Here is a 12,106-nt window from a genome sequence, read left to right on the forward strand (position 1 = left end):
TGTTGGGGGGGGTTTGTTGTTTTTTTCATTTTCAGGCTGATATCCGAACAGTCTTACATCGATAAGAATCGAATGGGAGTTTATGGAAAGGTAAGAAGACATAACAGTCAGATGCACTGTTAAACCTTTACTCACCTCTGTGCCTTTATAAAAATACAGCCCGCCATGAAATTATTTTCACATACTGTATCTGTGTCTCCCTCTTCTCCAGGCCTATGGTGGTTATTTAGCAACTTTGCTTTTGAGCTCAGAAGAATTTACCCAACTTAAATGTGGAACAGCAGTTTCCCCCATCACAGATTTCGAGCTTTATGGTAAAACTTTACAGTAAATCTTCTGCTAAGTGAGTCTTAGATCTAAAAGGTACCCAATCTTTCTAACCCTGGTTTTCTTTATTGCAAAATGCAGCATCTGCATTTTCGGAGCGATACCTCGGCGCCAAGACAGACTCCCGAGTTTACACAGTAAAGTATCCACCCTTTTTTCTCCTCTGCTTCAGAATGCTTAGCTCAGACAATGAGTTGGGGGGTCTTTATAAAAGAACGTGTCAATGACATGGTGGATTTCCTTCTGTCTCTTTCCTCCAGATGGCAAATTTAGCACACAGAGCGGGTCAGCTGCTGGAGAAACAGTACTTAATAATTCACCCGACTGCTGATGGTAGAACCCAGTGCTTTCTTTTTTCTAAATACCACAGTAAATATGTGCGTGCTCAGAGTCTAACTGCAATATCATCTTCGCCACCACAGAAAAAGTTCACTTCCAGCACACAGCCAAATTCATCAACCATTTAATCAGTGAAAAGGCCAATTACACTCTGCAGGTGAGCCACGGTGTCTGAAATCACTGGTGTGAATAAAAGTGTGTGTGTGTGTGTGTGTGTGTGTGTGTGTGTGTGTGTGTGTGTGTGTGTGTGTGTAAATGGCCTGATGTTGTGTGAAGAATGCTCTCAAAATCTCTTGAGAGAAGTAACTAAGAGTTATTTTCATTTCAGATTAATTTGTGTATTATTCTTTCTAATTTTTCCCATTTTAGCTTGACAAATAACTTTTTCTTAGTTTTGCAGATTGAAGAACTGTTCAGTTATTTACATGCAGTTTATGTTTATGCACAGTGTCCCAGTGCACAGTCGGATATTGCTGTTTTGCTGTTTTTTCCCCACAATATCATAATTAGTGTTGTTGTTGTTGTTGCCTGTATACATGCCAGAAAGGCTTTTTAATAAATACAGTGTATAAGGATAAAATAAATAATAAAATCCTCCTGTAATTTTTAGTAATAGCTTCTTGACAAGCCACTGTTTCACTGAGACCATTTCTGGATGAGACTTTGGAGAACAGATACAACAGTAGATGGATCAGCTGAAGGGTCAGATGTGTCGCTCAGGTCCTATGCCGGGTCTTTGCTGGATTTTTTTCCCATGTATTTTTTAGAACATGACTTTCAGATACTGTTTGTCTGCTGTAGACCTCTTTTTTTGTTTGTTTTTTTTAAAGCCTACCACGTCTTCTTTTGTCCTCCACTTCACACAGCACTCAACACTAAGATATGCCAAGTATTTATCTAACAGCTCTGCCAGTCAAACTGTGTTGTCTTTGATATTTTTCATAGATTGTAATAAAGAAATGCAAACATTTATGGAATTTTGCGACAGGCTGCTATTAACAAAGTGCATAAAGATACCTTTTTATTCTTTGTTAGGCTGTTAACTTTCTGTAAACACGGGTTCATCCCTTGAGTTCGGTGTCTTTTTTATGCTTGAATGATTCATGGTTCAGTGTTAAGTGACTTATCAAACTAAACAACATTACTCTGAAAATGATCAGGTACAAAGACTGCATTGAAAATGATTGAAATGTCCAAGAAAAACTTCTTTTCATCCACTTTTATGTGCATTTGTCACTCTTTTACACTTCAGCGCTATGCTTTAGTATTTTTTTTTCTCAGAAAATGCATTTTCATTATCCAATGAAAAAACATTATTAAAAAAAGATAATAATATGATTTTGAGTGAACGACACCAAATCAGCCTCACCGTACTGTCTCTGTTAATTTCTCCATCTTTATCTGCAGATCTATCCAGACGAAGGACACTTCCTACACGGTGAGGGGACACAGCAGCACCTGAGCCAGTCCTTGGTCAACTTCTTCGAGGAGTGTTTCCGGCTACCAGAGATTCTGACAGACGACCAGCAGGAAGAGAACGAGGACAACAGTTAAACTTTGATCCTCTGAGCAGCCCCGGCCAGATACTACAGCACAATATGCAACAGATTTTTCGTTCCATCCCAGTAAATCCGCACCACCTGCTGTCAAATCTGATTTTAGCTCCAATGAAGTGCAGCACCTGCATGTGCAAAAAGGGCCTCTGCCTACATCCCTTCTCCTCATCTCGTGCTGGCTGCTGACAGGGAAACCAGTCAGATAGAGGCTGAATAAATCTCAGATGCGAACAGTCATGTCTCTCTCTGATTAACGGACTAGTGCTCCCTCTGGTGGACTGATAGAGGATCAACAAAGCATCCATTCGGCATTGCGTCTCCATTACAAAACAGGCACATTAATCCAGTGCTTCGCGGCACCAAATATCCCTCACCTGCGACGATAGGCTCATCATGTTGAGATTTAACTTTTAAAAGGCTGCCAGTTTCTCATAACCTTGCCAACTAACTTACTGATTATTGTGTTCATGAGTATGATTATTGGTACTTGTTTCTCAGAATTTCTCTGTTCAGTGTCTTACAGTTGTACCGTGTCGGAGTGGCTGTCTGGCTGCGTCAGTCTTTAGTTGCTTTACGAAACAAAGGCACAATGTTTAACTTGTGTTGTACTCCAAAAAAATGTATCTGTACAAAAATGGTGTGAAACTTTCCTCTTCATATTTCCGAATGAACCCTTTTCTTTTTTCTTTTAGTCACTGTGCCTTACTGTGGGTGACGTGTTCATGTTAGGAGCCCACATGACACTGAAAATGAGCTAATATGGAAAAGGCGTTGTGTGAATCAAGGGGCACATTTAAAACTTAGGAAGAGCTGAATAGAAGATAACTGTACGACTGCTGGGGAGAAGGTGTTACACTAACACAAAACCAACGATATTTAGTTTGCAGTTTCTTGATATTTGCCATCCAAACTGGCGTAGTGGTGAATTAACTATACTGATTTTTATTATTATTTTGTGGTTTACTTTGACGACTTTGTGTGTTCTCTCTCCTCATATCACTTCTGTTGTCAGTGGTTTCTAGTCAGCTGATGTACAAAGTGTATAAAACATCTTGAGTCTTTATGTTGTATGTGCAACTTGTATATAAAGCATTTTGAAACTTATCTTTTCTTTGGCTTAATTCATGACCTTACCTTGACAACTACAAGCACAAAGGCAAACGATGACAACCAGGTTGGGTACGAAATAAACTTACTGGCCACTACATTACTACCTGTTGCCCCTTTTGATCCACACGGACATGACAGCATCACAGTTTTTTGCTTATAAAAGTGTGTGGTGTGGTCTTCTGCTGCTGGACCCAATCTGCTTCAAGGTTGGACATGTGCATGCAGAGATGCTCTTCTGCACATCTTTGAGTTCCCGTTTTCTATTCCTGTCCACATGCCTGAGTTGTGTTATGTGATTGTTTAATATTTGGATTAAACAGTTGAACACATACTTATTGAAGTGGCCAGTAAATGTATTTTACTTGGGTTAGTGTGCTAACCCAGGAAATAGCTGTATAAGCAAACAAATACCAACCGGGCTCCATGCTAAATCACCATCTTAAAAAAAAGCTCTGTGAAGTTTGACAACTGAATGCGTTTGTACAAGTTCACTGCAAATGCAAAAATGCAAAAAAAGAAGAAAAATATGCAATGTCTTTTTTTTTTTTTTTTTTTTTTTAAAGGGGGGGTACCAATTCTTCTTTTTGTAGGAAACATTTTCCCTACAAACTACTAAAAATGAGAGCTTCTTCATGCACTGATCTGCCTGATAAATGCAGTAAAATGAACACAGTTCCTGCTTAAACATTGTTCATTATTTTCAGAAGCTCTGTGCACAGCAGAGCATGTGCCCTTTACATCCATTACATTCCAGAGAAGCGGGACATTTCTACAGCCAATATCTGCAAAATTGGATAACTTGCACTAAAACAATGCAGACAGCTAAACAGCAGCAGAAGGAAAACATGGTGAGTTTGTAGTGAGCGGCCCAATTAAAAGGCACATTTCAGACAAATGTTTTAATGCTACATGATTAGGATTAAATGTAATCATTAATATTGATTCATACTTAAAATGATTTGAGAGCTTAAACATATTCACAACTATTTAAGTTGCATTTTCCCCTTTTAAAAAGATTTCAGTGCTTTGGCCCATCTCACTTCCATCATACAAAGTGGTGAAGAGGGGGGTAAGAAAGCGAAAATCGATATTTGCCATTGACAAAATTTTATTTCCAGTGTTTCAGGAGTCTGTGCACACCCCCTTACAATCAAGAGGAACACTGCACTGATACAAACAATCCAGCTCAATGAAGTGCCCTCCTCCTGCAGGGAACCTCTCATCACAGAGAAGTACCAAACTGCCCTCAACACCCACACAGGCCTCGAGATAATCATCCTCATCATCGCCATTGTTGTCATTTCTCAATACTGTACTTAAACTTGCAATCTGATGGAAATGAAAAATAAAGCAGCTAAAACATGGCATTTATATGTACATTTAAGTTACTTATTTTACAATGAATATTTAAAATTCAAGTTCTGTTAAAATTAAAAAAACAAAAAACAACAAATGAAAAAACAGGATAAAGTATGTATAAAACATTAAGACCAGAGTGGAATGCCTAAGGAATGGAAGCTCGGCATTTTCTTAACCTGTAGAATGACTGAGAGTCAACAGTAAAAATGTCATTCACAGTAACATCTTCGTGTATCTCAACAAAGACAATATGGCACCCTTAACATTTCATTGTGAGGCACTTTCTTTAGTGAAGAAAACTTGATTTTTCTGGTTCGATTACCCATTTTCTTCTTTGCCCAACTCTCTCTTCGTTGCAATCGCGGACAGACGTGTGAACTCCGAACACTAAAACATAGCTTGCATCAGAGGGCTGTTGTTCACTGCTCTTTAAACCACACAGCAGGGATGAGTATGAACTATATTTTCCATTTGCATAAGACCAGTGTCTCCTTGTCACCTTTGTACCTTTGGAAAGGCCCCTTTGACAGCAGACGGCTTGTAGGCAGGCACACACACACACACACACACACACACACACACACACACACACACACAGTACCAAAAAACACAATTCAAGTACACAGAAAAATAGGGATATGTACACTTTAGAATGAAACACAAGCATCTAAAGCTTTTAGTCAGTATTACAGCAAGCATGTCTGTACATTCTTCATTTGGTTACCGACAGACTCACCGACTTTGAACACTGTAACTTTCTTTACGCAAAAATAGTTGCTCTGCAATACGAAAAATCTGCACTTTTCCACTACTTCCTATTCATCCTAAGTCAGTTCATCCTTAAAGCCACTTAGCTAAACCTTTAAACAATCTTAAATTGAGTGTTCACACTTCCTTGAACGTACTTCAGACTCGTTTCACGGGCAACAGGTCCTTTCGATCGTTAGCACATCTGGGACTTGTACTAGGAGGGTTGAAATCCTCCTCTTGGGCCATCCCAAAGTCATTTTTAATATAAAAAAGAAAAAACAAACAAAAACAAAATGGAAAAAAAAGATAACATTTTGTTCCATGCCTTAAACATGAGCAAGCTCAGCAATTCCTGTGTGCAGTAATTCTCTTTTCACAAGCATACACACACCACTTAGACACACACGCCAGACATTTTTGTACAACATGCTCATTCACTAGACATTGGTCACACAATAGACACTACACTGACAGACTCCCATATACAGAGACACACCTGACAGACCAAAAACACACACAGCCACACGCACACACAGCTCTCACAGGTACTGATAGAAGCGCGAATGGACCACCTGGGAACTGGTGAGTTTATGTGGGTGAGCGGTGGCCGAGAGGCTCAGATTTTTGCTCTGGGGGAAGTCCCCGTTCAGCGCCTCAGCAGGATGATGTGGGGGTTCAGAAGAGGACGAGGCTCTGGGGTTCTGCTGTTCAGAGAAGTCCAGACTGACCTCGGGATTGCTGGATCGGTGGCGCTCGCGGGCGATCCAGTCCCCGATTGAGAAGTCCTGAGAGCTGCACTTAGGTTTCAGCCGGTCCACAGCTGAGAGCTCAGACCGTGAGCCGATGTGAACCTGCTGCGGCCAGTCTCCCAAGACTGACAGCTCGGCAAAGTCTCTCTGCCCGCCCATCGTGTGTCTGCGTCTGATGTTCTTCTTCTTACTGCGGCCCTCTGAGGACTGAATCCTCTGGCTGCCCACACCGAACATGTCATCCACAGACATTCGCATGCGTACCTTCAGTCTGTCTGTGATCTTCAACTTCCACGTGGGCTCTCCTTTGTCCAGCTCACTCCGGGACGCAGTGCTGAGGCTTGCGGTGGAACGACCCTTAACTGACCCCGAAGAGCGTGACGGTCCAGTGGAATCTTTATCGCTACGAGCGCCGTCCAGAGAAGACTCGCTGTTGGTTTTCTGTTGGGCGGCTTTCTTTCTTGAAAGTGTGTCGCATTCGATGAGTCTGTGTGAGGGGAGTGGTCGAAGGACTTCCTGCGGTTCTCGCTGGTCGGCTTTACCCACAGTGAACACTGACAGGTCACTCTCGCTGTCCGTCTCCATTGCCCTTCCTTCGCTGATGAGCTCGCTTCTCTCATCATCAGCATCTTCTCCGCCCCTGCTCTCAGACACAGACTGCACTTCGGGACTGAGGGTGCTGAGCTCAGCTCCAGTCAGGAAAGTCATGGAGGATGTGGTGGAGTAGTCTGAGGTAATGGAGCAAACCTCCGCTCCCAGCCCGCTGGGACACATCTCTGCTCCCAGGGCACCCACCGTCTTGCCACGCCTCATTCTGGGCACTGATGCTTGAGAGCTGGTGCTGTTCATCGTTCCGAGGTCAGACACCGTGTCATCATAGTTTGATGGCGGGTCCGTGAGAGAGGACTGGTGAACCATCGGCATACGGTAGCTGAGGTCTGGGGAATGTGTAGGAGAGGGGTAGGGGGATCCAGTCTGAAGGTTGGAGGAAATGCGTTTTGGAGGCAGGGAGGGAGAGGGCTGTGACATTGAGCTGTTAGAAAGATATTCTTTCCTGTTGGTTTTGTCCAGCTGCTCCTCAGAACTGTTCTTTTCCTTCTCTTTCTCGCTGGTTTCATCTGTCTGCTGCTCCTCCTCCTCCTCCTCCTCCTCCTCTTCGGTCCGACTGTGCGGGGACCACAGAGGATGCTGTTGGCTCTCCTTTGGTAGCTCCTTCTTTGTAAACACAGGGTCCAGGTCATCATCTGAACTGCTAGGCTGAACTTTTTCCTTGGGCTTCTTGCGTTTGCGGTTAACGAAGAAGGAGGAGCGAATCAATTCTTTGCTACACTGATCCTTCCCTGATCCCCACAAGCCCTGATGACACACATTAAAAATGGCATTAAAACATTAAAACTGGACTTCAGACCATAAAACTAGCTTAGACACATGAATGAGAAAACAGAAACACAAAGGAGCACATTACCTTTGATTTGGAGGTTTCACTACATGCTGAGTCTGCATTAAAAACAAGAGATTCATTAGTAAAAGTCTCACATCTTAAGGACAGTCTCAAAGCAGACAATATACAGAAAGAAGAGGCAGATTCAAAGTTTGCTCAGAGTGAAAGTGACAAGATACAATGGATTTAATGAGAGCAGTTACATGAAAGCAGATGATACAATTTGGTCAGAGAGAGAGAGAGAGCACGCGAGAGAGAGAGGTGTAGCTAAGCTAAGCGGTATATGAAAAAGTGGAGACGGCAGCAGAAGAGGCCTGAGATGAATAATGAGGGGCGAGGAAGTGAGAACCTGGCGGTAAACCAAGACACAGAAAAGCAGCTCATGCTCGAGTATCGATGGATCGACGGCACATCACGAACAAACACGTCAGTCACAGAGCATCACATATAGCCACCAACCAGCTGTGGGCATTCTTTCCCAACTCAAAGACGTCACAGAGGAGAGGGAGTGATGAGTTTGCTCTGACTGAGAGACTTAAGGGGCCTGAGCTGAACAGACCAGTGAGTGTGTTTTGTGGTTGACACAACTTGCCGCGGGCAAACTTTGGTCTAACTTGCTCTTACTCCAAGCTGCATGAAATTCTACATTTCCCTCAACAAGTAGCCTGTCACTATAAAAGACATAAAAAGCCAAAAACATTTGCAAGACTTTCTCTGACTCAAATCATGCATACTGCAAGATAAGCAGGCTTTTTACAGAAATAATGCAGCCGCAGGAACTAAATGCAGGAACAAAAGAAACCAAAACAAAACAAAACTTCCAATGAATCCTGTGTGAGTTAACGCTGTAGCAAAGATTTGAGATGTGGCATCTTGATTCAATAATACGTTTTTTAAAAACAGGAGGCGCTGTGAGGTGTCTTTGAGTGCAAGACTTAAATTTGTCAACTACTTGTTTAAAAAAAAATAAAAAATAGGAAGATTTGCTCAGAACTTAATGACCATATATTTCCGATGTTGAGGGTGTTTTTTTTTTTTTTTTTAAATCAGGTTTACCTATTTATAGATTTTATTACACATTAAACTGTTCATCGCTGTGTATTCTTTAAACTGCAGAATAAATAAAGCTGAACTGAAATACATTTTGTCACTGGCCTGAAACTCACTGTTTTCTAATATTCCTACAGGCATGTAAAAACGTTTTGACTCTGCAGTCCAGTGAATAACCAAGTACACCCTTACTGCTTCAAATGGAATAAAAATGAACAGAAGCAGCTAGGTGGTGCTAACCGATTGCACTTTTTAAAATATCAATATGTGGTGAGCATCTGTATAAAAGTAGAAGTTTGGTAATTTGCTACCCTGGAACATTCAGGTGTTTGTTAATAAATCTCAAAACAGACAATCTTCTTATGAGCAGAATTCCCAACAAACTCATCCCAAGGCCAGACCGTGCAATGCTCTGAGAAACTGCAAAAAACCCAAGAGCTACATCTAAGACTTTACAGGTCTCATAAAGTTTTAACGTATCTGAGAATAAAAAAAACAGAAAAAGACTAAATGGGTATGGCTTTTAAGGTAGGAGTGCTGCATATGAACAAACCACAAGATTTCTGAAACAATGTTATTTAGACAGACAGGCCCAAAGTGGAGATGTTTGGACACAATGCATTTGGTGAAAACCAATAGGCAGTATATCAGCGCAAACACTGTAAACCAACTGTCATGCACAGTGGTTGAGGGATGATGATCTCGGCTTGTTTTACAGACTGTGCACCTTGCAGTCATAGAGCAGACAATGAACTCCTCTGAATATCAAAGTATTCTAAACTCAAATGTGAGGCCTTTTGTCTTGATAGCTAAAGACGAGCTAAAACTACTGGACAATGATCCAGCAGCAAATCAGGTCCTTAAGAGAGCTGTACATAAATAAACACACAAACTGAATAACGCTATGCTGCACAAAGGAGTGATCCAAAATTCCTCCACAGTTATGTCAGAGACTGATGAAGTCTGAGAAATCTTTTTTTATTCCAAGTTATTGCTGTTATAGGTGGTTCTAAAAGCTACTGAATTATGGGCTGTACTTAGTTTTTCATATGACTGCACAGAGTCCAATAAAAACCTTTATCATATGACTAAATAATCGATTCCTACGACTCCTAAAAGTTCCCATGTTGTAATGGGACTACCACTATGATAATGCTGTTTTAAGTTAGGTTAAAATTTTGGTGTGTATTTGTGGGTGTGTCTGTGTGTGTGCAGAGCATGGTTGGGAGAGAGACATGCGGCTGTGACATTATGTTACAAGATATGAGAAAATGTTGGTCTGTAGTTGACGATGTGACATTTTAAAATACTGAAGATTTTGAAAGAATGACATCACAGACAACAAATAAAAGACAAAAACAAAAAAACACTACATCTTCCTAACGGGAACTCCATCCAGTGCTAGCTGAAAGCCTGAGTGCCTCTGCTTCAGTAAGTTCCTAACTACTACTCCACCTGGGAGGTGGCTGTGTGTGTTTTTTGTTTGTGTGTAAACGCATGTGTGCTGGGGAACATCCAGCTCAGTCCCAACACCACGACCCCCACCCTCAGACATCATGACAGATTATGCCACATGACCGGGAGAGAACCTGAGGTTGACCGTACCATGCTACTTGTCCTTGCGATCAGCTTAAGAAACAACAAGAGACAGCAGAAGGGCTTTCAGAGAGAGAACAGCAGCATCGCTCTGTATGCCCTCATTTTAGGGTATTGGTTTAAATATGAGACGTGCACACCACAGGAAAAATGACAAACATCGACTTCTCTTTCTTTCTTTTTTATCTTTTTTCCTCCTTTCGCCCAAATTTAAAAGAGCTGCGGGTTTCTGCAGACTAGGCAGCTACACTGGGCACAACACTCGTCCTTCTTCCTACAGTCCCAGCTGTCCATCACTGACAAAACAGAGTCCATCAGTGACATCATCGAGTGATAGACGCCGCCCACTTGGCCTGTGTCAAGATTGGGTAATGTGTGAGTGCTGGACAGGGATAAGGGAGAAAAACAACACACTACACACAGAAGGGCACAGGTCAGAAGGGTTAAAACTTCCATTGTTTCGTTTTGTTTGTTAGATTTTCTTTGGGAAAGAACATGCCGGGATTATGTGAGAGACGAGGAGGAGGGGAAGAAAAGAACTGAAAGAAAAGGAGTCGTCGTCTCAACACAGGTAAAGCACAGGGAGAAAAAAATGACTTGAGCAAGAAAAGAAAAGAAAAAAGAAGAGTAAAGCAAAGAAACGAACAAAAACAAAACTTGAGGACAGTTTAATTTTGGGCAAATAAACATCAACATCCAAACAAAACAGACTTTTATCCCAAAAAATAAACTAAATGATTGCAAGGCATTTTTCAACAATTTTCCAGTGGCTGAAGCGCAACATTGCATCCACTGAAAAGTTACTGAAAAAAACTAAACAAAACTTGCTTTAACAGAAACAAATAAAACTTGGCTGTTTAGTATTCGCTTAAAGCATATGAACTGAAAAACAAGGGATGGTGCTCGTACTTTTAGCATTTGCAATTGACACTCTACCAGCATTTAATCTTAAATAGGTCTTTACCACACAACTCTTTTAATCTACTATAATCTTAAGGAAAAATATTAATGCTGCTATGGCAGAAATTTGCTGTGCTGATGCTGAAGTGTGAAAAACACTGCTGCTAAGTTACCTGAGACTTCGCCAGGAGAGGGTGCAGTCCGCCCAATGTTGGAGAGCAGGTGGTCGATATTGGGCACAGGCTGAGACTGCACTGTACTTTCTTGCTCCACTGTGGTCTGGAGCAACATACGGAAGGAAAAAAAGAGTAAAAAGTAACTTAACACAATGCAAAAAATAGGGTTTCTATCTTCTATTGTAAAATAAAATCTGGGTTTATGACATGTGCAAGTTGTTCAATTCTATTTTTACATTTTAAAGGTAATCCATAAACACTGTAGCTGCATGTCTTCAAAATCAACAACTAAACTGATCCACAGAACTGATAGACCCTTCATTTAATTTCCATCGAATAAAATAAGGAAAAAGAAATGCTACATACAACAGGGTCCTCGTCACCATCATCAGCGAAGAACCAGTCAAACTGCTGAATAAGGTTCTCGACTATCTTGCACTGGTCTGGCATGTGGTTAACCATGTTAGTCATGTTGTCCTCAGAGGTTCTGACCAGGGTAGGGCCAAACACGATAGCTAGATTACGAGGCTCCATCTAAATAGATACAAGGTAAAAGTCACATTTAATGACATAATCCTCAGAGACACTGGATTAGCACAGGATTGAACGCACTGCATGGTGTTAACTAACGGGATTAACACAGAGATCCTGTTGATGCTCATACCTTGTTCTTTTCACAGTTGTCAGAAACTCTTTTGAGGTGAGCACAAAGGAATTTCAGAGTTTCATAGTGATGAATTGGCAACTCACAGA

General features: G+C 41.4%; 2 protein-coding genes across 9 annotated transcripts in view; one reads left to right on the forward strand and one right to left on the reverse strand.

Annotated features, from left to right (window-relative positions):
* LOC113009997 (dipeptidyl aminopeptidase-like protein 6) overlaps window positions 1-3,326 on the forward strand; it is a 97,264-nt gene extending 93,938 nt beyond the window's left edge. For all 4 annotated transcript variants that reach the window (XM_026148743.1, XM_026148744.1, XM_026148741.1 and 1 more), the window contains exons 21-26: window positions 36-90; window positions 212-314; window positions 409-464; window positions 588-660; window positions 750-823; window positions 2,074-3,326. In XM_026148743.1, the coding sequence (XP_026004528.1) occupies window positions 36-90; window positions 212-314; window positions 409-464; window positions 588-660; window positions 750-823; window positions 2,074-2,220 (508 nt within the window). In that variant the 3' untranslated portion in view covers window positions 2,221-3,326. The remainder of the gene's footprint in view (window positions 1-35; window positions 91-211; window positions 315-408; window positions 465-587; window positions 661-749; window positions 824-2,073) is intronic.
* A 1,096-nt stretch (window positions 3,327-4,422) lies between these two features.
* arhgap21b (Rho GTPase activating protein 21b) overlaps window positions 4,423-12,106 on the reverse strand; it is a 38,772-nt gene continuing 31,088 nt past the window's right edge. For all 5 annotated transcript variants that reach the window (XM_026148866.1, XM_026148869.1, XM_026148867.1 and 2 more), the window contains 5 exons: window positions 12,018-12,106; window positions 11,720-11,887; window positions 11,351-11,456; window positions 7,656-7,687; window positions 4,423-7,546 (listed from right to left, as the gene is read on the reverse strand). The exon at window positions 12,018-12,106 is cut by the window's right edge and continues 1 nt beyond it. In XM_026148866.1, coding sequence (XP_026004651.1) covers window positions 5,981-7,546; window positions 7,656-7,687; window positions 11,351-11,456; window positions 11,720-11,887; window positions 12,018-12,106 — 1,961 coding nt within the window. In that variant the 3' untranslated portion in view covers window positions 4,423-5,980. The remainder of the gene's footprint in view (window positions 7,547-7,655; window positions 7,688-11,350; window positions 11,457-11,719; window positions 11,888-12,017) is intronic.

This window comes from Astatotilapia calliptera, chromosome 18 (genome assembly GCF_900246225.1).
Source record: "Astatotilapia calliptera chromosome 18, fAstCal1.2, whole genome shotgun sequence".
NCBI lineage: Eukaryota > Metazoa > Chordata > Actinopteri > Cichliformes > Cichlidae > Astatotilapia > Astatotilapia calliptera.